This window comes from Vulpes lagopus, chromosome 6, assembly GCF_018345385.1.
Source record: "Vulpes lagopus strain Blue_001 chromosome 6, ASM1834538v1, whole genome shotgun sequence".
Lineage (NCBI taxonomy): Eukaryota > Metazoa > Chordata > Mammalia > Carnivora > Canidae > Vulpes > Vulpes lagopus.
In genome coordinates, this window is record NC_054829.1 from 58,398,604 (window position 1) to 58,423,480 (window position 24,877).

At 37.3% G+C, this 24,877-nt stretch overlaps 1 protein-coding gene across 8 annotated transcripts in view; it reads left to right on the forward strand.

The window, feature by feature from the left end:
- Positions 1 to 24,877, forward strand: part of SLC25A21 (solute carrier family 25 member 21) — a 477,598-nt gene that overhangs the window by 345,394 nt on the left and 107,327 nt on the right. For 6 of the 8 annotated variants that reach the window (XM_041760088.1, XM_041760085.1, XM_041760086.1 and 3 more), the window contains exon 3: positions 4,998 to 5,081. The exons of the other annotated variants lie outside the window; for them this stretch is intronic. In XM_041760088.1, the coding sequence (XP_041616022.1) occupies positions 4,998 to 5,081 (84 nt within the window). The remainder of the gene's footprint in view (positions 1 to 4,997; positions 5,082 to 24,877) is intronic. 8 annotated transcript variants of the gene reach the window in all.

Sequence of the window (24,877 nt, forward strand, 5' to 3'; positions counted from 1 at the left end):
AAAGTGACATATATAAAATTACTTTGCAAATAAAGGCACTGCATAAATTTGAGATTTTGAAATTTTCAAACAACCCCATCCTATAGCTTTTAAGGCAGCAAAGTCATTTTATTCCTTACAGACTTATCTTTTTTATGGCCATCTCTTAAAAAGTGCTCAAACAAGCCAAATACCTAACCTGGCATTCCTAACTGGGCTGCAAATCAACAAGAGTAGTCTGAAATTTGGTGTCACCGGCTGGGCATACAACGAAGTCAGTGGGAAAGGCTACAGTTATGGTTCTCGACCCGTGCAGAGAAAAATAAATAGTTTAGTGAGTGAGAACATTCTTCAGCTTTTAAAAATATGCTTGTGCATTTGTTTGTGAACATTGAGCAGCCCTTCTTTGCCCTGGTGGTTACCACAGTAACTCACTTCATGTGTAGGGCATGGTGGGGCACAGGGCTGTTCCCTCCGCTTGCTTGTAGGAGTATGCAGAACTGTGCTCCCTGGCACCACAGCAGATGAGATTGCTGGCTCCTGGGCAATGAGGCATACATGGGCTTTAAGCTGCATGCCTCTCTTTGTGGTTCATCCTGACTGCACATCAGGCCCCAAATACTTCTCAAGAGCTACTCCACTGTCCAATTCGCCAGTTTGGCAGCAGGTTTTCATTCTAATAAGGGAAGTTTCTCAGATGGAGATTCCAGATGTGTCTAAGCTGCTTTTATTAAGACAATGGAAAGGTCCAACCTTTTCTTCTGAATACAATCAAGAGTAGTGTGGCTTTGCCTTTGTAATTTTACAAAGAGCTGTATGACGTAACTGGAAAATTGTCTCCCCGGGCGTAGGGAGAATTTGTTAGCACAGAATGCAGATTGGGATAAGGCTGACGTAAAGCTTCAATCCAAGAGAGAAACCTTTTAAGTTGCTGAAATGTAGTAGAGAGGAAGAAGGAAATTGCTGTTTTACATGATTGACCAAAATGCACTATAATTATATCAACTTGAAACAGATTCCTTAGAAGAACTGATAACTAAGTCTGTGATCCAAAGAAGTCATGTGCGGTAGAACTAAATACTGCATGTACTTTCTCTGCAAAGTGTAGACACGCCGTGTTTGAGATGTGCAATAGAAGAGACAGCTGCCCTTGCCTTAGCCGGCTTCACGGGACCTCCAACTGCTTTAGCATCGGAAAGAATGGTGGGCGGCTTTACTGAGGAATTAGTATTTACCATGCCTGCCCGTCCTTTGGCACGACTTTGCAACAGCTTGTGGACCCTCCTCATATAATGTGATTTTGATGTCATTGCTCCTGTTTGTAATTAACACAGCGTCACCCATCAGTCCATTTCTAAATGGAGCACTCCTTACGATTCCACTCACTGTTCTTGTTGCCTGTCCTAAAGTGGGCGGGTAAAATTTAATCACCAGATATTTAGCCCGAAGATAGCCTTCCCATTTGCCCTCTTCCCTCCAGTGCCTCCATATAGTACTATTATCTGTCAGCTACAGTCCACCCATAGATAGGAGATCATCTCCAAGAAGAGTAATAATAGTATGTGTTTGCTCAGTGCCAATAAAACTCTTTGGCTGACACTGGATACTCTGAAACACTATTATTACTTGCATATAGTAATCATCTATTTGCACTAACTAGAAGCTTCTAAAGGGCAGGATTATGTCTTATTTCTTTGTAATGCCCCAGGTAGTGGAATACCTAATACATACTAAGTGTTCAAGAAGTCTTACTAACTGAATGAATAGCAAATTAGAAATAGTATCTGTCAGATTCTACAAAAAGAAAGAAATTGCAACCAGCAAGTAAAGTGCCAAGGCTTCCAATAGTAAGGTTAGGTGACTAGTTAATTAGGAAATCACCATATTCTGTATTCATCTTGGTGTGAGCTGATGGAAGATCTGCCTCAGCATTACCCAAGCACACCAAGATCATACACCAAGTCAACATCTCTAACTCCAGCAGTGAAAGAGGGAGTAAAGCCATTTTTCTAGCCATTGGGATGCACTTGCTTTGGTTCCTCTGCTGACTCATTTGTAGTCCCTTCCAAGACTAAGATCACATAACTGAGAGATGGCCATGCAGAATTAACTGAAGTACTCAGCTGAGGAGCAGGAAGAGGTCAAATGGTCTACCCTGGGCTTTGACTTAATTTCATAAATTTCCTCACCTAACCCACTCAGGTCTCCCCACCCTGAGCAACTGAATGCTGCAGCAGAGTCCTGTAACACCTGTCCTGAAGGGAATGTGGGAGGTTGCCATTGCGGGGGATCTCTTTCTTCATTTCCCTTGAAAGGACAACTTTTTCTCACTGGCCTTTGTTTCTCTCACTTCCCCACCTGGAATGCTTTCTCCTGCTTACTCTTTTTCCTCTGAATCCTCTAGGAGCAGCTCAAGTCCCTTCTCCTTCCTAAAGTCCTTCCTGACCCTCTGCAGAAAGCAGTAATTACCCCGTCTGATGAACACCTGGGCAATTTGGTGCTGATGCTATTTGACATTGTGGATATTTTCTTTATATTGTAAATTATTTTATTTATTTATTTATTTATTTATTTATTTATTTATTTATTTATTTACTGTGACTCTTGACGGTGAAGATAGTGCCCTGAGTTTTTTTTTTAAACCTGTAGATCTTATTTCATATGACAGTTATTTTTAAAATATTTGGTAATTTGGGAAAAAAGCAACTAGAAAGGAATTTGATGGAAGTGAACTTAACGAAAATTATTACAGATATTATAAGAAAAACCTATGAGCATGTAATACTTTTATAATACATAAAATTATTTTAAATTATTTTCTTCAAAGAACAGTTAGAGAATAATCATGGACTTCCCAACTAGGACATAAGAAAATGTTTCATACTTAGCATGACTATAGGCTGCAAATGTGCAAAGGCAGAGATAGAGATTCTTTTTTCACAATCAATGTCATATTTTGGAAATCACTCCCTATGTTATTTGTAGTATAAACAAATTTTATGCAAAGTTATTCATTGTATAGATGTACATACAGTTTTCTCATTATACTATTTTGGTTTTAGTGTTAATTCATTTGTTTCCAATACAAAATTCATTTGTACCAAGTTAACTCATCTATATGCAGTAGCCCAGAAATACCAAACATGGTCCATCTACCTGACCATCAAATCATGTTCTTGATTCTAGACAAAACTGCCTACTGAGCCTTCTGGGTCAGTGATTATGCATACACAAAATGTACTTCTATATCTGGAACAGTTTAAATGAGTTAGCTGTATTGGTCCATGATCTTCCGATGAGTTCAATACAATTTGAATTTTAGAAATATAGTTCTTATACAAAACTAATCTTCTAAAGATGATCATGCTAATAGAGGTGTAAATTTGACAAAACCATTATGAAGATGAATATTTATGATGTCTTAAATTTTGGCAATAGTAGAATATTGCTTGCTGGGTTGAAGAGGATCAAGAGGGGGTCATGCTGAATTGATCATAAAACATGAACACGCGCAAGCACACACATACATATTTAAAGAGAATAAGGATTACCCAACAAGCTTACACTTTTCTTTACATTTCTGTTGCCTCCATTGATATTCTGGCATTATCTCCACCTGGATTGGCATACTGCCTTCATGGTTGTTCTGCCCTCTATGCTCCCACTCCAATCCACCCAATCAGACAGTAAATATTTTTTAGGTATTTGTGTGGGTTCTGAGGAAGAATTGTGCTGGAATACTCAACTTCCTCATCTCAGAATGGCTTCCCTCCTGCACAATTATAATCATCAACTCTCTCCTTTACACAATCAAATATGATCAGCCTCACTTTCCAGTCATAAAATATACTCATTCCTTTCATATGCCCAACTACTTCAATCAAAACATTCACTCTTTTCTGTGATATATGGGTAAGTTTTCAGCATAATTCCCTGGGGCCTTAGAACCATAAAATCCATCATTCTTAGAGGTAGAAGTATTCGTATTATAAATTGAGCAATCTGAGAAAAAACATCTTAAAGTAGATGGTAGGAGTGGTGTTTCTGAAAAATCTTATTAAAATTTTTTGGTAAAATTGTGGAAGGAAAAGCAGAAGGGCCTCAGCTCAGAATTGCAACAAGGAAGTTACATACAGGGAGTGAGCAGACTAAAGAAACCCAAAAATGGAGAAAAGCTGGGGTGTAGGGAAACAAGAGCACTTGCCATAAACCTCTGTAGAAACAAACCCCAGAATAAGGTACAAAATAAATAAGTTAAAATCCTCACATCAGGAAATTTCCAAATTTTGAAGGTGATAGTCCTGAGATGCATAATCTTGACCAAAAAGAAGGAAAAAAAAAAGAATTCAGCTTTCCAAAATGCAAGACATTTTTGTTTAGCACCAACTATATACAGAACACGGCACTTCTGTGAAAATTCAGGTAGCTGGATCATGTTGACCAACTCTGCTCCATCACGAAGTAGAAGTAGTGATTGTAAACTGTATCACAATACAACTGCAATTCTTGCTTTAAGCACGGGCTCCTGTCTGCCAGAATGAATTCCAAATTCACAATCAGGATCAAAGTTAGGCCGTATTAGCTGCTCTGTATTTTTAACCTTTGTATTAAATTACCATCAAGGGGGCACTAATTAAGATAAGAAATAGAGCTACTTATTTGTTTCATATGCACCTTCAGATTTCTGAATTATACATTAAAACAATCTATGACATCTGTGTATGCTTTTCATAAAAGAAAAAGGCATAAATGCCTCAGGGTGCATCTGCCTGGCTAAGAAACAGATGAAAAAACCCTTTCCCTAGTTTCTATTAAGGCACAGAGAAATATAGTTTTAAAGGCTACAAAAGGAAGGTAAAGATTACATAAGGCAAATAAATCAATAAAATCTATAGTAAAAACCAGAATATTTTAGATTAACCTGAAAAGGCTAAGTTTCCTAAGACTTTGAAAAATGAGGAAAGCCATTTGGCAAAATCCTTAACTAGGATTTTTGTTTGTTTGATTTTTTTTTCTAGATTCCAGATTCAGAGATGTGCAACTGATCCAAATAGTTATAAAAGCTTGGGAGACAGCTTTCGAACAATTTTCCGAAGAGAAGGGTATGTGTATTTCTTTCTGTATGAAGTTTATGTTGACATAGGCATTTAACATATTACTGTACAACATGTTTTTTTCATTTTGAGTGGCTCATTTTCCTGATGTTATTGGGGGAAGTATTTAAAAGGGTGCCTTCCCACCTTTTTTGTGTTTTTCCTGATAATACAATTGAGAACTAAATATGTATACATAAGAACTACCACAAAAATGATATTAATAATCAGTTTGCTAACTAGAAGACAATTTCTATTTAGTGCCATTAGGATTTTTTAAAGTTCTCCTAACAGCAGCTATCTAAATGTTCTTTATTTTGATTCTTGAATATAGTGTCCAAATGTGTTCCTTATTTGCCTTGTGACTTATGAATATTCAACCAAAACAGAACTATGTAAAAAATTAATGTGTCAAATTTGCTATCCTTATTCAGCAGATTACTAGATAAGTAGAATATTTTTTTACATAAGCTAAAATTGTCTTTGACATATAGATTCAATTAGAGACTCTATCCAACGTAATTTTCCAAAGGATATTAGATTGGCTTTTTGAAGTCGTTTTCATGAGAGAACTGGTTGAAAATAATAAGTATGCAAAAAATGATAATAGTAATAATAACTAGTATCTATTTAGCCTCTACTATGTACTATAAATCCTCTTTAAAACTCTGTGAGGTAAGTGTTTTGTTTTGTTTTTTTTCGTGAGGTAAGTTCTAATAGAATCCATTCCAGTTGGACAAATGAAGAAACTAAGACTCAGAGCAATTAGCCATTTTCATATATCTGATAAATAATAGAACTGGGACTCAAATCCAGATCTGCTTGACCTCAAAACCCATGCTCCTAACCTTTTTAGTTCAGTGCCTCTCTGGCAGATTATACTATGGGGATTATTCTACCAACTGTTATTTCAGTTAAACATATGTCATGGATGTCTTTCCATGATGGTATATATATTTTTAACAACACCATAGTACTTTTTGTATCTACAACTGTGCTGCAATTTATTTTTTTTTTAATTTTTTTATTTATTTATGATAGTCACAGAGAGAGAGAGAGAGGCAGAGACACAGGCAGAGGGAGAAGCAGGCTCCATGCACCGGGAGCCTGATGTGGGATTCGATCCCGGGTCTCCAGGATCACGCCCTGGGCCAAAGGCAGGCGCCAAACCGCTGCGCCACCCAGGGATCCCTGTGCTGCAATTTATTAAATTAATCCTTTTGGCAGACCACTAGGTTGTTTGCAGATTTTCACTATTAGACTTCAATATTATTGCACAACAGTGCAATAAATATCCTCATACTGTTTTTTCATATTTGTGTTCATATACATTTTTTTCTATAAATAAGTTACTAGCTCTGGAATTATAGGATCTAATGATATGTACATTTTATATATAAATGTTACCCAATTATCATCCAGAAAGCATGTACCAATTGTATACCTTCAGTATCATTTCTCTACATCCTCTCAAACACTAAACATTATCAATCATCATTTGGTATATCTATCACTCACATTTATCTCCTGTCAATAATCTAATAGGTAAAAAGATAAAATTATCTACAAGCTTTCTTTTGATTATATCTGGGATTGAGCATACTTTTATAACTATTAGTTGTCATTTCTTTCATGAATTTCGTATTTGTGTTCTTTGCTCATTTTTTCTATGTTAGATTTTTTTATTGATTTAGAGGAGCTCAGTATATATTATAGGTACTAATTCTTTAACTATTACATAGATTACAGATATCTTCCCCAACCTGTCATTTGTCTTAGAGCTATAGTGCCTTAAACTTTTCAGAACCTTGTAATTTTTGAAGATTGTGGTTTTGTGGTTATATCTATCTTTTCCTCTGTGATATCTGACCTTGTTGTCACATTAGAAAGAGGGATATCTTCTAACCCCAAGATTATAAACATTTTCTTCTGATATGTTTTACATTTAAATCATTAATCCATCTGAGAATTTTTTTAATTTGTCATGTGGTATATAGAAATTAAATTTTATTTTCAAATGGTTAGTCAGTTGTCCAAACACCACTTGTTGAAAAATCCATCTTTTACTCCCTCATTGGAAATGCTAGCTTTTTTGTGTATTAAACTTCCATTTATATGTCATCTAAATTTTCTACTCTATTTCTCCATTTCCTATTCTGTTTCATTAGTTTAACTATCTCTATGCCAGTATCATACTGTTTTAATTTGTTTATTTTTGGAGTATTTGGGTAATATATAAAAATATGCCCTGCAATATAAAGCCTAAACTTGATTTATTTATTTATTTATTTATTTATTTATTTATTTATTTATATTTAAATTCAATTTGCCATCATATACTATAACACCTAGTGCTCATCCCATCAAGTGCCCTCCTTAGTGCCCGTTACCCAGTTACCCCATCCCCTCATTCACCTCCCCTTCTGCAACCCTTTGTATGTTTCCTAGAATTAGGAGTCTCTCATGGTTTGTCTTCCTCTCTAATTTTTCCCCATTCAGTTTCCCTCCTTTCCCTTATAGTCCCTTTCACTATTTCTTATATTCCACATATGAGTGAAACCATATGAGGATTGTCTTTCTCTGATTGACTTATTTCACTCAACATTATATCCTCCAGTTCCATCCATGTCGAGGCAAATGGTAGGTATTCATCCTTTCTGATGAAAGCCTAAGCTTCTTATGTTATAGAACCTATCCTACTATGGCCTTCCAGACTCATTCCCCATACACAGATCTGCTCTACGAACAGATCTGCTCACATTCTCAGAGCTTTGCATTCTTGTCTTTATCTTATTCCAGCAGGACCAACCCCCTCATCCACACAAGAAACCATCCCTCTTCACTCAAGGATGCCCTCACATTTTTCCATCTCTGACCATCTTTTCTCTACCACACACTTTCTTTAGCAGTCATTTTTATATGCCATACAAAAGATAGCATGCGCCTCTCTAATTTACTGTGACTGTTTTCTGTATGTCTCCTCTCCCCTACCTCAAGAATATATTCCCCTGAAAGCCGTTTCTCATTTAGTTCTGTATCTCCTATAACTGTGTTTGACACTGAGTAGAGATAGTAAGTGCACACTAAATTAATAAAAGTAATCACATCAAAATCATAATGATGCAAAATGAAACAGATATAATTATTCCTGCTATTGGCCACCCTCTGAATTTATGATAAAATCTTGATTCCTGATTAAATATTTTTAGGTGATCTAGTGACAAGGAATCAGCAAATTCTTGCTATTACTCTGGAGATACGGTATCTAAGTGCCATACATTAATAATATACCTGCAGTTATGACAAATGGGATCAAAATCATGCTCATTTTACAAAATATATATATATATATTAAGTTAAATATATATATATAAAGTTAAAATATATATATAAAGTTAAAAATCATAGTGTAATATATAGTCAATAGCAGTGTCCCTTTCCAATAAAAGAGTAGTAGCAGCACTGTCAAGTTCTATAAGCTGTAACAGATATCTCTGAATTGGATGTGGGAGTTCCTTAGCCGGCCTCTTTATTTCATGTGTGTTAGGAAGAATTTGATGTTTCTGCTTTGATATCAAATAATACAACAAACATACAGCATGTGTGGTCCTTGCATAGTAAAATTGGCCTTTTCCTAAACTGTATGTATAATTGCTTCTAGAACAAATTGACATTCCTTCTGTAATGCTTTTAGATCTGGACATGTTATTAGCTGAGAGCTGGAGAGCTCTAGTCTCAGAGATGGAAATATTTGTAAAAATGCAAAAGAAAAAGCTGCCTGAAAAAAAAAAAAGCTGCCTGTTGTTTTTGATACAGGGTAAGAATATTTCATAGTGTTAAGTTTAAAAAAAGGAAAAAGAAAAGAAAACCTTTTAGCACATGTTGTGTTGAATTTTTTTCCTAGTGAAAGCAGCAGTTCCTTTGGATTTTCTTATTTAGCTTTTAGAGTACACTCTGCTTTCAAAGATATTTTTCTCACTCAGGTGCATACAAGCCAGTTTGATCTATGGCTGCAGGGATATAGCACAAGTCACTTTGACTATTAGTATAGTTAAGAATATTCATCTCTCTTGGTTTTTCCTATATCCCCCAAGTTAAAGGTTTTGAAAGCTATTTCTTACCTGTTGTTCAAGAACATTAAAGTCTGGGGCACCTGGGTGGCTCAGTGGTTGAGCATCTGCTTTTGGCTCAGATCATGATCCTAGGGTCCTGGGATTGAGCTCCACATCAGGCTTCCCCGCAAGAAGCCTACTTTTCCCTCTGCCTATGTCCCTGCCTTTCTCTGTGTGTCTTTCATGAATAAATAATTTTTTTTAAAAAAAGAACATTAAAGTCTGATATCACTCTTAATGTCTGTACAGCTCTCCCTGCTGTAAGAAAGAGAAGAGTGCTCGTCACCATTCTTAAAAATGCAGTTCCCCACTTCTGTGTTCAGAATTCATGTCTACAAAAGATAATGGCTCAAATACATGGGTCAAAGTCCCTTTGCTACTCCTAAGTTTCTTTTAAGAATAAGTAAAAGTGAAAAAAATTTCTTTAAATTAAGAAAAAAAAGAATAAGTAAAAGTGGGGCACGTGGGTGGCTCAGTGGTTGAGCATCTGCCTTCGGCTCAGGAGTCAGGGATCCAGTCGCACATTGGGCTCCCTGTGGAAAGCCTGCTTCTGTCTCTATGTCTCTGCCTCTGTCTGTGTCTCTCATAAATAATAAAATCTTTTAAAAAATAAGTAAAAGCATCGATACATTATTCTCATAAATGATAAAATCTTTTTAAAAATAAGTAAAATCATCAATACATTATTTATTTATTCATGAGAGACAGAGAGAGAGGCAGACAGGGGCAGAGGGAGAAGCAGGCTCCCTGCTGGAAGCTCGATGTGGGACTCGATCCCAAGACCCGGGTATCACACCCTGGGCCGTAGGCAGACGCGCAACCGCTGAGCCACCCAGGCATCCCTTGATACATCATAGTTTAATGAAAGACATGGTTTTTCAACCCAGCTTTATCCAAAAAAAAGGCCTTCCAAATTCTAGACAAGGATTTCTATCATATGGAATTTTCACACTTAGTTAGCTTTTACCAAAGAGGCCATCGTTGTTTTGTCTAATGGAGAAGAGAGGATCCAGGCTAGAAATTTGTCACTGGTGAGAGTCCTCTGTCATCACCATGATTCCTCTTCTTATTCTGGTTTGGCAAAAATAAACTCATAGGTCCATCTACTGACACAGTGAACGCAGAAAACATGCTTAGGCTAGGTTATTAGGTGCCTTTAAAGCCAGTTAGTTTCATTTTGTAAATTCTCCTGGCAAGCAGGAGCTGGTGTCTCCATTTACTGTGTGTTCCTGCATCATGTCTTACTTCCTTCTGTTTCAGAGTGTCTCCTGAAAGTTCTTTTAGTCTCTTTTGTACCTCGTGTTGCTCTAAAGAGAGTGATTGAGATATGCACAGCTGGGCAAGGGGATTGTAAATTATGCTAATGTAAAACCAGGACTGCCTGTCCCCTCAGTCTGCCTCTTCTGAAAGCGCCTAGTGACCATTCTTGCTGAAATAAAGAGCAAAGAGAATAAAACAGAACTTAAGACATTCTGGAGACATCAGTAAAGAAATATCTGAGACTAATATTTATTTTTTTCATCATAACAGGCACGATGCCAGGGACTTTTTCATGCATTTATGCTCAACACAACACTATTCTCAACACAGTCTAGCGTTATGTCTATATTTTGTATGAGGGAAACGGAAGATCAAAGAAGTTTAATAGCTTGCCCAGAGTCACACAAGTATTAGTGATATATCATGGTTTTCCCATTATATCATATCACCTTTAACTAAACACCAAATTTTGTTATATATTAAATGAAAAGAAGACAATGTGAAAGTTGTGGCTACAAACCTCTAATTTTTAAATAGCTATTCTAAAACTTGAGCAGCCCGGGTGGCTCAGAGGTTTAGCACCACCTTAGGCCCAAGTTGTGATCCTGGGGTACCAGGATCCAGTCCCACGTCGGGCTCCCTGCGTGGAGCCTGCTTCTCCCTCTGCCTGTGTCTCTGCCTCTCTCTCTCTCTCTGTGTGTGTGTGTGTGTGTGTCTCATGAATAAATAAATAAAATCTTAAAAAAAAAAAACTCTCCTACCCTCAAATCACATAACAATTTAAAGCAGCTTTTATCTCTTCCTTCAAGTGAAGTATGAAAGCCCTGAGAGACCATATATGTTCAGTTAACCGAATCTTGTCAGTACCAGGACAGCACCACAGACCTCTGATAACTCAAGAATCTTAATTGAGTTATTGTCGCATCCCTTACAGATGGCTCCAGATCTCTGATAAGTTCATGGTTTCCCATCAGTCTGCTCTCAGCCGGCATGTTCCTCAGTTTTCTTATGAGAAAAATGCATGGGCATTGGTTTGCCCAAGGCAAATAACTAGGAAACAACTAGGTCGGATTAGACTTAGTCTCAAATGAGAAACATGTTGATTGCTGGTGCCTTCAGAAATATGGTATTCTTCAGAAAGTATTACTGTAGAAAATATGTGGTTGCATTTGGGGGGCATTTGAACTGTGTTTTGTTTCACGATTTGTTTTCTGTAACCACTGATGCTGCCCCAAGTATCATCTTACAATCAGACCACTTGGTGATTATAATATTTTCTAGTTAAATGACATTTAAGGCCTCGTTTTATGAGCTCCAGCGTAATTGGCTAATTTGGTAAACTCCAGATGTGTGAGATAATGTGCCACTCGTTTAAGTGCCTTTCAGACGGCATAAATGGCACAGCCCCAGGAGGTATAATCACTCCCTCTTGTTTTCATTAAGAAGAGGAATGAGTGGCTTGTGACACAAACAAAGGAAGTGGGACGTCTACAACTCAAAATCAACAACAACCTGGTGAGATTTGGACATTTCCTTTTTACAGGTGGACTAACTCCAAGATCTTTAGCTCAATTTGGTGACTTAGTGGGTCCACTTGTTAAAACGTGGTTTACCTAATATAATGTGACCAGGTGATTTTAAAGCATCTCTGCCTCTAAATAGAAAGACTTACCCCTAGAGAAAACCCCCTGAGCAGCCTCTGGAAACCCCCTCACTTTCACATGGAAGTGAGGGCAAGTATTGGACTTGAAGAGACAGTGGAGGTGCTAACTCTTCCCAGGAATGACAGTTATTTGAGCAGTCAGCATCCTCACCACCTAAGCCAGAGTCCAACTTCACAAGGGCCCATAGTTGCTGCTGCTTTTTCTCTCTTCTCTCTACCGCACTTCTCACCCAACAGAAACCAACTCATCTACCCAGTATTACCAAGCTGGAGGTGAGCGAATAGTTCTTAACATCACTGTTCCCTGGATCCTGAGTCTGGGCTCTCTTATCTGATATGTAGACCAAGTGGAGTTCACATACAACTGCATGGTGGGTCACTGGGTACTCACTGCTACTTAACCAGTGCAGAGTTTTCACTCAGATGAATAATTACAGACTATATCCCAGGCCCCTAAGCAGATTACTTGCAGTGCCAATCAACTGTGTGTAGATCATTGGGTATTGATTAGAATTGCAAGCCTGGCATACCCAAGCAAATTCATTCTCTGGTGGGTGCCAATGTGCACTGTGCCTTCTGTGTGAGCTTAATAGTGCGTTGAGTGTCACCTCTCTCATCCTTTTTTGTTTTATCAAAGAGGCCCTTCCTGGTATCCACTGGACCTCCCTTGAGGGCTCCCTCCATTTTGGCTTACTTTCAGCTTTATTGAGATATCTCAACATTGAGATAGAACACTGTGAAGTTTAAAGTGTACTGTGATGATTTGCTCATTGCAAAATGATTACCACATTAGAGTTAATTAACACATCCATCACTTCATATGATTACCATTTGTGTGTGTGTAGTTAGAACACTTATGATCTACTTTCTTAGCAACTTTCAAGTATACAATGCAGTATGATTCACTATAGTCACCATGCTATGCTTTAGATCCCTCCTCCCTTGTTTTCCTGTGGTGATAAGGAGGAAAGCAGACAATCCCAGCTGCTCTTGTTCCCACACTACAGAGTTCTGTCCTGGCCTGCCTGGGCTTCTTAATGATGGCACAACAAATATCTTCCATTTAGGTAGGGGAAAGAAAAAGAATAAGAAAGGAAATAACACAATAAGTGAGACTTTAGAGAATAAACTATAGCAAATCTGTTCGGCAGGTCTTATAAGTGGTGGGCCCAGGTCCAGATTACGGCACCCAGTAACCTGAGCCATTTTTTTTCCACATCACATCTCTTCCTATTTTGCAAAGAGATGATCTCAATTCAGGCATGGGCCTGCTATTATTATTCCTGAATGATCTGTGTTCCTTTAAAAATGGCTTATCAGGGCAGCCCGGGTGGCTCAGTGGTTTAGCGCCACCTTCAATCCAGGGCATGATCCTGGAGACCGCGGATCAAGTCCCACATCAGGCTCCCTGCCTGGAGTCTGCTTCTCCCTCTGCCTGTGTCTCTGTTTCTCTCTCGCGCTCTCACTCTTGCTCTGTGTCTCTCATGAATAAATAAATAAAATCTTTTTTAAAAAAGGGCTTATCAATGCTTCAGTATATTATACTCAGAATTTCAGACATAAAATGTATGCAATAGCTTTTTGCAGAAAGTGTGTTGCTGAAAACTGTAAACATATTTAGCAATTCAAAGTTGAAAATGAGAGAATGTAGGGTAAGGAGAAAATGCTAAAGAAGAATGTTTTTTGGGTTTTTTTTTTTTTTTAAAGCAGAAAGTTGAACCACTGGCACATCATTTGGCTTTTCTGTCCTGCCAGATTATTTTATACCCTTGCGAAGGCAAATGGTTACTGGTTTAAGCCGTACTGGGTTGTAAAGTGGTCTTTACAATCAGGGGAGGATAATGAATTTCCAGAGTGCTCAGATAGCAGCATCCCTGTGCTCCCATGTCCCAGAGCCCTGTCAGAGGTCTTTTGTTCTGCCCACAGAGTGACCTTTAAAATGGTTTCAGCTCCTAGATTTCCCTGCTGTCATCACCATCGATGGCTAGCTGACACTCACACTCCGGCTCCCCCCAGCCACTCACTAACAATACTTTCTGACTTACTGACTGGCCTTTGGCAAGGATTTAAGTGTTGCCAAAGAATAAGTGAAAACGTTTGCAGTGATGTCAGCTCGTCAGCAGGGCCTGATAAAGAGACCAAACACAGCCTCTCCCAGCACGCAGTGCTGACAAGAAGGAAAGGAGGACCAGTTGTTTGGGTGGAAGTAGTTGTCTTTCAGGAATGTGAATGTCTCAATCCAGAGCCTGCACAGATATTCCCTGTGTTTTATAGAGTGTTAATGGGAGGTGAGGGGATTCTATGGCCAATGGGAAATGTCCGATTGGAAATATTTTCAAGACTTTATTTTAACTTACTCTGGTTTTCTGATGAGTTAGACGCAGTCACCTTGGGGAAAAAATGTCTTTAACAAAACCATAATCCTTTTTCTAGTGGTTGCTAAACTGAACATTTTCAGATGAAAATGAGAAAGAAAAGAAAATCTAAAAACCTTCTACCTTTGTCTGATTCTTTTATTATAGAAAATAAGTCAGGGACACCTGAGTGGCTCAGTGGGTTAAACGTCCCACTCGATTTTGGCTCAGGGTTGTGAGATCAAGCCCCATGTGGGCGTCGAGCTTACTTAAGTTTCTCTCTCTGGTTCCACCCCACACACACACACACACCCCTCATGCATGCACTCTTTTTCTCTCTCTTAAAAGAAGAAAAAGAAAAGAAAAGGAAGCAAATAACCTACGCATGATTTAACATAGACAAGGTTAAAGGAATTTATGGGATTTTTTGGGGGGGCGGGGGGGTCAGGAGGTGGTTGCATGAGGGAGAGAGAGTCCCAAATAGACTCTGTGCTGAGCATAGAGCTGGGCCCAGGGCTCAATCTCACAACTCTGAGATCACCACCTGAGCCAAAATCAAGAGCCAGGTACCTAAGCAACTGCGCTACCAGGTGCCCCAGGATATTTTATCCTCATCATTGATTTCAGCTAGCATCTCTGATTTTTATGGAATTACCTCTTTCTGTCTTCTATTTGGACATTTTCTATTCCTGGCCATATGCATCTCATTTTATTTTCCTTGGAAAGAAAAGGTCATGTGGATTTTTAATATTCAAGAGCACTGTTGAGAAGTTAAAAGCATTGACAAGATCCATATATACATGTACATACATGTATTTAAACTAAATTAAACTGCTTATTGTTTAGATTGCTACATTTTCTCTGTAAGTCCCATGAGCCAGATACCACTGGAGAAGTTAATAAGTTATAAGTTAATATGTACATTACCTTATTAATCATGTATAAGTTAATAAGTTGGTAAGTTTCTACTCAGTTCCTGCTTAGAAATGTTTCATCACCAATTACAGTGCTCTTGTCACTAGTTCATGAATTTCTTGTCTAGTCTCATGATTTGAGCTTTACCTTTCCTCCAGGTATTTCAGGTGGTTTGAAACTGGAAGAAAGGAAAAGGTCCGGACAGCGTTATTTTGTTAGTGATTATATTCAAAACCATTGTTACCATTATGACCCTTTACTCTTTGTGAAATATATCCACATGTCTTACCTCACTTGTTGCTCACAAGAGCCCTGGAAGTAGGCAGGTGGAGAGTACAATCTCAAGTTTTCTGGTCGGAAAACTGATAAGAATGTTATGGGACTTGTGCAGCATCCCACAGCTGGTGTTGGGGTGAGCGTTCTCCTGAGGTCTTCTGCATCCTGTATCATGCACCCTACTCTGTCAATAAATTAATAACAGTATTAGTAATAATAGAAGCAACACTTCAGATTTTAACACTGTTGCCAGGAAGGGTACAAAGCATTGTCATATATCCCATCTCACTTGGCCGAGCAGCATCTGGGGGTGGTGGGAGGGAGAGGAAGGTAACATCAGGTATGGTTGATTACATTCTGCAAACCAGCAAACTTCAGCAGAAGGAAGGTTAGTGGGATTCCCACAATAATCGATTGGTTCCTAAGATCAGCACTCAAAGAAGACAAAGGTGCACTTTTTCTTTAAATGACATCTTGGACAAATGAAATTGGACTAAATGTATTCTGAAGCATGGGACCATCCTCCCATGAGACCAAGACAGAAGTCCATAATCCTTTAGAAAAGGTCCTGTTCAAAAGGAAATTTAGGGTACAGTTTAAGATTAAGACTCACTGAATGAACTTACTTATTTGACCTGTCAGTGCCTTTGCCTAACTCAATTTGAATATTGATTAATAACCAGGAAAACCTCAGGAAACATGAGGTAAGGTATTGAACCAAAATTTCTTGGATGAATTGTCAGATGGGGTGAAAATGATCATATGACTACAATAAATGTTAAAATATGCAGTCACCAAAATCTAAAGTAGATGCCAGCCATCCTCAGTGGCCTTGTTCTCCTGCTGATAAACACTGTTCACAAGTCTCTTTGGCCACAGAGAACTTGTAGGAAGACAAAGCCCTGGGTACCAGGAATTCTAATGTAGACACAATCTCAATGGTAACAAAAAAGGAGATAAAGTGTGAGATAAATTTTGGAAACTGTCAAAGAGAGTGTGTAAGTTTATGTTAGAGGAAAGATTTTTTTTATTTCTTTACATAAAGCTTTTCCTAAATTAGAAGAATCAAGAACCAAAAGGAGATAAAGGACATGCTCTGGTATCATTACCATTTTGGATCCTTACACTTTTCAGTGAACAGGTCAACATGCATTTCAAAACTATAATAATAACATTCCTAGAAATTGGCACTATGTATAAAGGAACTAAAGTTAAAAGAATATTGCAATGTAATCCATTAAGCAACAGGACATGTCAATTACTGGAGATCTGGCTTCATGTGTAAAAAAGTATGTGTTAGATTACAAAAATGTTTCATGACCACTTGTTCACTCCTTAATCCCCATGGTCTGACTTCTGTCTACACCGTGTATTTACAAACTGCTCTCTCAGAAGGTACCACAGAACTATCTTTTTCAATGGGATCTGAGACACTAGGGATTGTAAACTGTTCTATTATTTTATGTACCACTAGAAAGAGGAAATACTGACAACTAAACTCCTTGGAGTGATTTGATAACGGATATTGGTGTTGAGTGAGGAGAAGTTCTGAGTGACTTTCTAGTCTTTTGTGTGGGAATGACTGGTGATAGCCAAATTATGTCACTTACACATTCATAAATCTTTGATAATTTCCTGTTGATCCATGTGGTAGGGTGCCACTAAGATGGCCCTAATGATCCCTGTCCCCTTGTATTTATGTCCTTGTATAATCCCCCCTTCTTTTAAGCATAGACTAGGCTTATTGACTCTCTTCCAAAGAAAAGAATATGGCAGAAATGATGAAATGTCACCTTTGAGATTAGTATATATAAAAAAACTGGCTTCCATCTTGGTAGATCCTTCTTATTTTTCTTGCTCTTTTGGTTTCTTGGAATTTTATTGCCTTTAAGTAAGCTCCCCATGGGGGCTCCACATGTGGCAAGAAACTTGAGTAGCTCTGGCCAATAACCAATGAGAAATTGAAAGCCTCTGTCTAACATCCTGGAACTGAATCCTACCAGCAACCACCTGAGTAAGCCAGAGAAGACTTCAGGTCCAGCTGATAGTTTGACTACAATCCCAGGAGAGACCTTGAGTCAGGGCCACATACTAAGCCATGCCCAGGTGCTTGACCCACAGAAATTGTATAATAATAAAAAAAACACAAAAACAGATCTGAAATCCTTGACATATTTTTTTGGAGCTCTCCATATCTGCTTTGAATCTTTCAAGCTTTACCTTACCTAGTCTCATCCCATGCATGTTATGGTAAAGCCTTTCGGACCAATTATAACTCCTGAAACCATTTTTCTTAGTTTTTCTCATGTATATTCTTCAGCTCAGAATGGCATTTTTTCCCTTTGTCCAGCTCTGAAAATTCTGGTCATCCATAAATAACCAGTTTTCATGCTATCTTCTCTTTAATGCCTTCTCTCTTTACCCAAAACGGAAATAATTTTCCCTATTAGTTCTCTTATGGCATCTTCTTCCTCCATAACAACATTTCTCTACAGAGTCAAAGGGACCTGGATTAGAATCATATATAGAAATTTGGGAGCCTTAAGCAAATTGCTTAATGTCATTGTTCTTCAGTTTCTTTATTTATTGCACGGAATAGTAGTATCTAATTTACTATGTTGCTAGCACTTAGTGTAACAGATGGTATAAGTATGTATACAATAATAATTAACTGGTTCCATTATTATTACTTTATATTGTAGCCAATTTATTTGTACCTATTCACAGTTATTTAAATATATAGAGCTCTGATGAAATCTTGTTAGGGCTTCTAAAGTGTTTTACACAATTCTTTTTATATAATAATCATCCAAGTTATGTTTGCTGATTTTTTTTATGTTTGCTGAATTTAATTGAATGATTACTAGTTTTACATACTAAGCTATTCTGGCCACAGTAATAGAAAATAAATATAGTGAAATTTAAATAAATACCAAGAAAAATTTATGATGCTGGTGGTATCATTAAGACAAAGATTATAAAGATGATAATCTGCCTCTATCTTCTAAAAAGTAACATCTTTGTAATGGTCTCAGAAGATAGTAGATAGTAGAATATTTTTAAGGGTCGTGAAGTTGTCTAAAGGTAGGGAGTTGGATTTTTACATTTAGTTTTTAGATTCAGGGGACTCACCATTGACAAGTGTTGCCTAGTGGTACTGACAGGTTTAGTTAGGGAAACTGGAAGGGCGGATGAAGACCCAAGAGAAGACAAACAATGTACCCCCATTGCTTAGAATGTGTTCTGTCTTCACTACTGTACTTTTGCCACCTGCCTGCCTGGGGTTTAATAAGCACAGGGACCCAGAACAGTATAAATAAAAACCAAATATTCTGGTCAATAAAAAGGTGAATTAAAGCAAAAGCAAGAGAATGTTTAGAACATAATCAGAGGCAAATGAAGAGTTAGAATCTTAAAAGACTATATTAACAAACTTGTTCCAGCAATCAGAGTAGTTTGTATCAGAACAACTGTCCTGCTGAAAACAACTATAAACATTGGACAAAATACACAGAACTACTTTTGAAGGCATTAGAGTCATCAAAGCAGGCAGAATTTGCAAAGAGCTACAAGACCTGAGGGAAGGAAGCCACCTCAGTGAGCTCTACATTTATCCAGGCTTTTTCCATGCTTTGTGAAGTCTTGTGGAGAGGATGGGGGAGGGAGTTCAGACTAAGTCCTAGTTGAGGAGAGGAGTTGGAGATTGGTGTTCAGAGCTATCATATGGCTGGAACATGAGAAGCAAAAATCCCAAAGAAGAGGGAAACCAGGGAGAAGTGAGCTTTAGGTTTATATGCAATTTCCCCTTTGGGTTTATATGCAGCTTGCCAACTCCTAAGCTATATGTGAACAGGAAAAAAAAAAAAAAAAAAGACAAACCCAGCCAAGACAAAACAAAACAAGCAACAACAACAACAACAAAAAAAACAAAAACACAGAAGCTGAGAGACTATCAAGAGGAACAGAAAGTTCAGTAGTCCTGTGATACTTGAGAGACAAAAGTTGGAGTTTAAACTCAGCCAGGTAGAAGAATTCTGGTAAAAACACAACAGGTTTTCAGTTAAGACTCAGAACCTCCACATCCAAGAGTAAGGGCTCTGCCCTAGGAATAAGGACAAAATATAAACACTTTGTTTCTAACAAAGCCTAAATCCAATCCGCAGCAAGATGAAGGTGACCTGCTATATTCCATCTGTTCTGTGGGAGAATATTTATTCTTGTGGGGGAAAATACCATCATCCAGAGGATCTTTGACATTTTTTTATGCATAATGCCCTATATTCAATTAGCAAATCACAGAGCCTTAGGGAAGAAAAGACTAAAGAACCAAATATCAAGAAAAACAGAGACAATAAGTGACTCAAATTTTGGGATTATCAGATGATGACTTTTTAATTTATTTAATTATCATTGTGGTAACATATATATAACATAAAATTTACCATTTTAAGCATGTTTAAGTATACAGTTCAGTGGCATTAGGTACTTTCACTTTGTTGTGAAACCATGACCACCATCTATCTCCAGAATGTTTTCATCTTCCAAAAGTGAACTCTCTTTTCATTAAACAGTAACTCCCTCTTTCTTCCCTGTCCCCTAGCTTCTGGAAGCCATCATTCTACTTTCTGTGTCTATGAATTTGAAGTACCTACTTTAAGTACTTCATATAAAGGGAATCATACTTGCCTTTTTGTCATTGGCTTATTTCACTTAGTTTAATGTCTTCAAGGTTATCCATGTTGTAGCATGTCTGAATTTTCTTCCTTTGTTAAGACTGACTAATATTCCACTGTGTTTATCTATCATCTGTCAGTAGACAGTTGGGTTGTTTTTATCCTTTGGCTATTGTGAACAATGCTACTATGAACATGAGTGTACAAATATTTCTTCAAATCCCTGCTTTCAACTGTTTTTAGTATATATGCAGAAGTGAAAATTCTGGATTTCCTATGTAATTCCATGTTTGACAGACAAGAACTTTTTTAAAAAGATATAATAAATATGCCTGAAAAGTAAAAGAAAAGATGAAGAATTTCACCAGAGATACAGATCTTTTATTTTCAAAGACTCAAATGGAAATCTTGAAAAATACTCTAGTAAAAATAAGAATTCAGGAGGTGGATTTTCAATCCACATGTTATATTGTCAACATGTATCTTCTTAATTGTTTTATAAATATTTAAATATGATGGAACATATTTTTTCCTACTACATTGCTGTACTATCCTAGTACATAGTAGGTACTTCATATTATAATTAATTGATTGAATAACTACAGAAATAATAATAGCATATTTTTGCTAAGAGAAACCATACATTTTTTTTAAATTCATTTTAAGCAACTAAAATAATCATAATTTACCAGAGGCCAGGCACTTTGCTAGGTGCTTTCTATACACTAATTCAAAGTATTCTCACAACAACCTGTGTGTGGGGGGGGGAGCCCTCATCCTTCCCATTTTACTGATGCATCAATCAAGGCCAAAAAGTTTATGTAACTTGTCTAATGTTTCCTAGGTTGTAGGAATTTGAACCCATGTGATCTGTGTCTAGATCTTTACCTCTACATTACTTGAAAAGAAATATTCTTTTTAAGAAACATGAATTATTCTGTTTTGGCTGACTGGCTAGTTGCAATTTTAGAAAATAAATGAAAAATTGTGAAGCAAAATTGCTTGGTGACATGTACCAGGGCACTAAACTCTTCTCATAATATGACCTTTACATCTTTTCAGATGTTCCTTCTGGACAATGGCATACTACTTGATGTATTTTGGCACAGGCTTTGTTATGTATATTTGACATAAAAGAAACAACACCATGATGAACAGAATGTCCCATCTTTCTCCTTGAACTCCAAATTGCCCAGGGCCACAGATACAAAACATAGGTTTAAGTTGCACTCTCCACTTCCTCCTTTCATGTTTGTGGATCTCATTCGTAGGATGCTGACATTTTACCTTTTCTACATCCTTGACTTCATTTCTCCCTTTACCCCATCATTTATTTTAAATGTTTAATCTTTTTGCTACACCTCCTCAGAGCATGATAAATTTTGATGGCCAATCTCTTCTCCAGTGATGAGACATTCCTTGGGAAATCCATTTCTTTCAGCCTTGGCAGGGAAGATCATACATTTATTACACAGAACAAAGGGAGTATTCTTCAGGGCCTTAAGATTCCCAATATATTTGCTTTCAGCTCTCTTTTCCTCAAACTCTTTGTTCATCCAGGTTACATTTCAAAGTGCTCCCACATCCTATTTTAATCTCTTGTTTTGGACCCTTCAATATAAAGGATCCTTTCATTGTTTCTTCCCTTGTTTGTTTGTCTCTTTTCTTTCTAGAAAAAGAAGCTACTCATTTCAGACAGAATTAAAATGAACAAAACTAAAAGAACAGCTCCTTTTGTGATAGAGGACAGTCATTTTATTAAGTATTTCTTAAATGTCTCCCTGGTTTTAGACCCAATTCCCTAAAGTTTATATAGCTTTCTGATATAAGAGATGAAGGGCAAACAACATTATTCCAGCTAAGAATAGATTTCTGCATCTTTTCTATATTTATGCTGTTTCTTTACCAGACTTAAAAGAACACTTGTAACCCACCAAGCAAATAGTATTTAGTGGCTGCCCGTTTATACACAGGCTTCTGTTAAGTAACACAGAAGAATGCATTAGAAAGACACAGCTAAAAAAAGAAAGAAAGAAAGAAAGAAAGAAAGAAAGAAAGAAAGAAAGAAAGAAAGAAAGAAAGAAAGACATAGCTTTGGCCTTCTAAAAGCTTCATTCTGCAATGAAATAACTGTATGAGCAAAAATTATTGTCTCAGTCACATGATTCTATTAAGTGTTTATGAAAAAAATCCTTTGACAAGCAACTGCAAAAATGGTAGAGATCTGACCGGAAAACAAATTTGTGTTTTCAATACCTCCATGTCTCTTCACATCTCCTGTAAAACCATTCTCAATCACAGGAAAACAAACCACAAAAACGAAGGGACTTTCCAGACAGAAGCAAATTGTCCCCATAGGAAATAAAAATCTTCAAAGTGTCCCTTTCATTGAACTTGTTTCTTTTTCTACAACAAATGGACACGTCGGACATAAAATTTAATTGAGACATACTGAAGTGAGGGTCTGGCTTACCTGAGTAGAGATTACATCCATTAAGGAGACAGCAAGGCACTAACAACGCATCGACTACTTTATATCACAGAATACTAAACTTCTAGTCACCGTCATCTCTTTGGACTATCATTTATTTAAGATTTCAGCAGCCTCCTATTAAACTCTGCTGTGTGATTCTATTTTACACTTCTTTTCCTGTGTGTTTGTTTTAATTTAAGAGCCAGTATGCATATTGACAATTCTTTGACAGCAAAGGTAAAACCACCAGGAGTGTATCTGTTTATTGAGGACTGACAGCTTTATAGCTAACATAAAAATAATCTAATGTTTATTGGAGCAAATGTTTGGACTGAGGATTAAGTGAAACTAGTGAATAGAGAAAACCTTTTCATCCTATTCAGACTTTTCAAATAAGGTCTAGAATCAACTACATAAAAACTTTTTGTGTTGATTTCTTTAACGCTCTTCCCTTAATTTGTGCCACTGCTCACTCCCTTCTACTTCGCTTCCCCAAATTCTGTTTTACGACAGGGGTTTTGAAGTAAGTAAAACCTTGAAGAGGAAGATGCTACCGTTCAGAGATTCATTGCTAGAGCATTTACATGGGCCATGCAAACTTTGCAGATAACAGTAAAGCAAAATCTAAACCTCTTTGCTTATCACATAAACTGTCTTTTCTGCTGTTGCCTATAACTTAAGTCTCGTAAGAGCTCTTAAATTTTTTTAGTCTTGGTTTTTGTTTTTGTTATTTTTAATCATGTCGGTGGGGAAGGGGAACAGACTTCTCTAAACTGCTTTAAAACTAGTTGTAGGGGCACCTGGGTGGCTCAGTCAGTTAAGCATCTGCCATTGGCTCAGGTCATGATCCTGAGATCCTGGGATCAAGGTCCACGTCCGGCTCCCTGCTGGGTGGCAAGTCTGCTTCTCCCTCTACACTTCTCTCCCCACTGGTGCTCTCTTGCTTGCTCACTCTCAAATAAATTAATAAAATATTTTTTTAAAAAAAATAGATAAATAAAACTGGTTTCAGACTGTTACATTGTTTTTCAGTTTCACCTATAGCTAAATAGATTTTTGTCTTTATTTTAAATGAGACATTTGAAAGGTTTCAGAAAATAAGCTGTTCTTTCTGTCAGTAGAAATATTACCCATTTGAAAATGATCTGTTAGGTTAAAAATAGTTCACCAAATTATTGTTAGACTAAGGATATTTCACTTTACTTTTTTAAACTTGATACTAGTTATAATTACTACTAATATCTCTTTTCCTACATCTTTCCTCCAAAACATAAAGCTAAACTCATCCTAGCAACGTTCAGGTCACTATTGCTTTTCCTCTCTTTACCACTCTTCCCTACCCCCACCCTGTCCCGATCCTATTTTAGGTTGAGTTAAGTAAATGGGAGAAAAAAAATTAGGCAACTTGTTAAAAGGTCGCTTGCTAAGGAGAAGCTGCAGAGCTAGAAATGGAAACCAGGTTGACCGGCTGACTCCAGTGCCCCGAGGCAGTTATATAAAGTGCACTGGCTCTTTCCCTTTGAAAAATATGTGTACCTCCTGACAACGCTGAAATGTGAACATTCACATAACTCAGTTTTCAATTTCATCCCTAGAATGAAATGTCCCTATGGATAAGGGTAGGTTTTTATGCAAGTGTGCTGCGGCATAGCATACATGTGAATAGACCAAAGAAATTCCAGGGATGTCAGAATCTTGCAGCAGCTGACAATCTGATACCAACTATGTATCTAAAGCGAATTAACATGTCGCCACCAGGCAGTAGTGAGCTATTCAAGGGTCAGGATCCTTTCGCAGCTATCTTGATGTCCCTGGGACCCGACATAGTGTTTGAATCTCAGACAGAATTCAACAAATGCTTGTTGAACTCAGCTAAACTAGATTAAAATTTTTAACTGTTACAAAAATGGTTTTGGTCCTTTTTTTTTATTTAAAGAAAATAGCATACTATTTCTTTGAAGTGTCTGCAAAGTGTCTACTTCATTACTAAGTAGAACACATAATGTATTCCTCAACAGATTTTATTTCTTCTTAATTCCTTTCTCATCATGTCCATGGTGGTGGTGATTGCCTAGATTT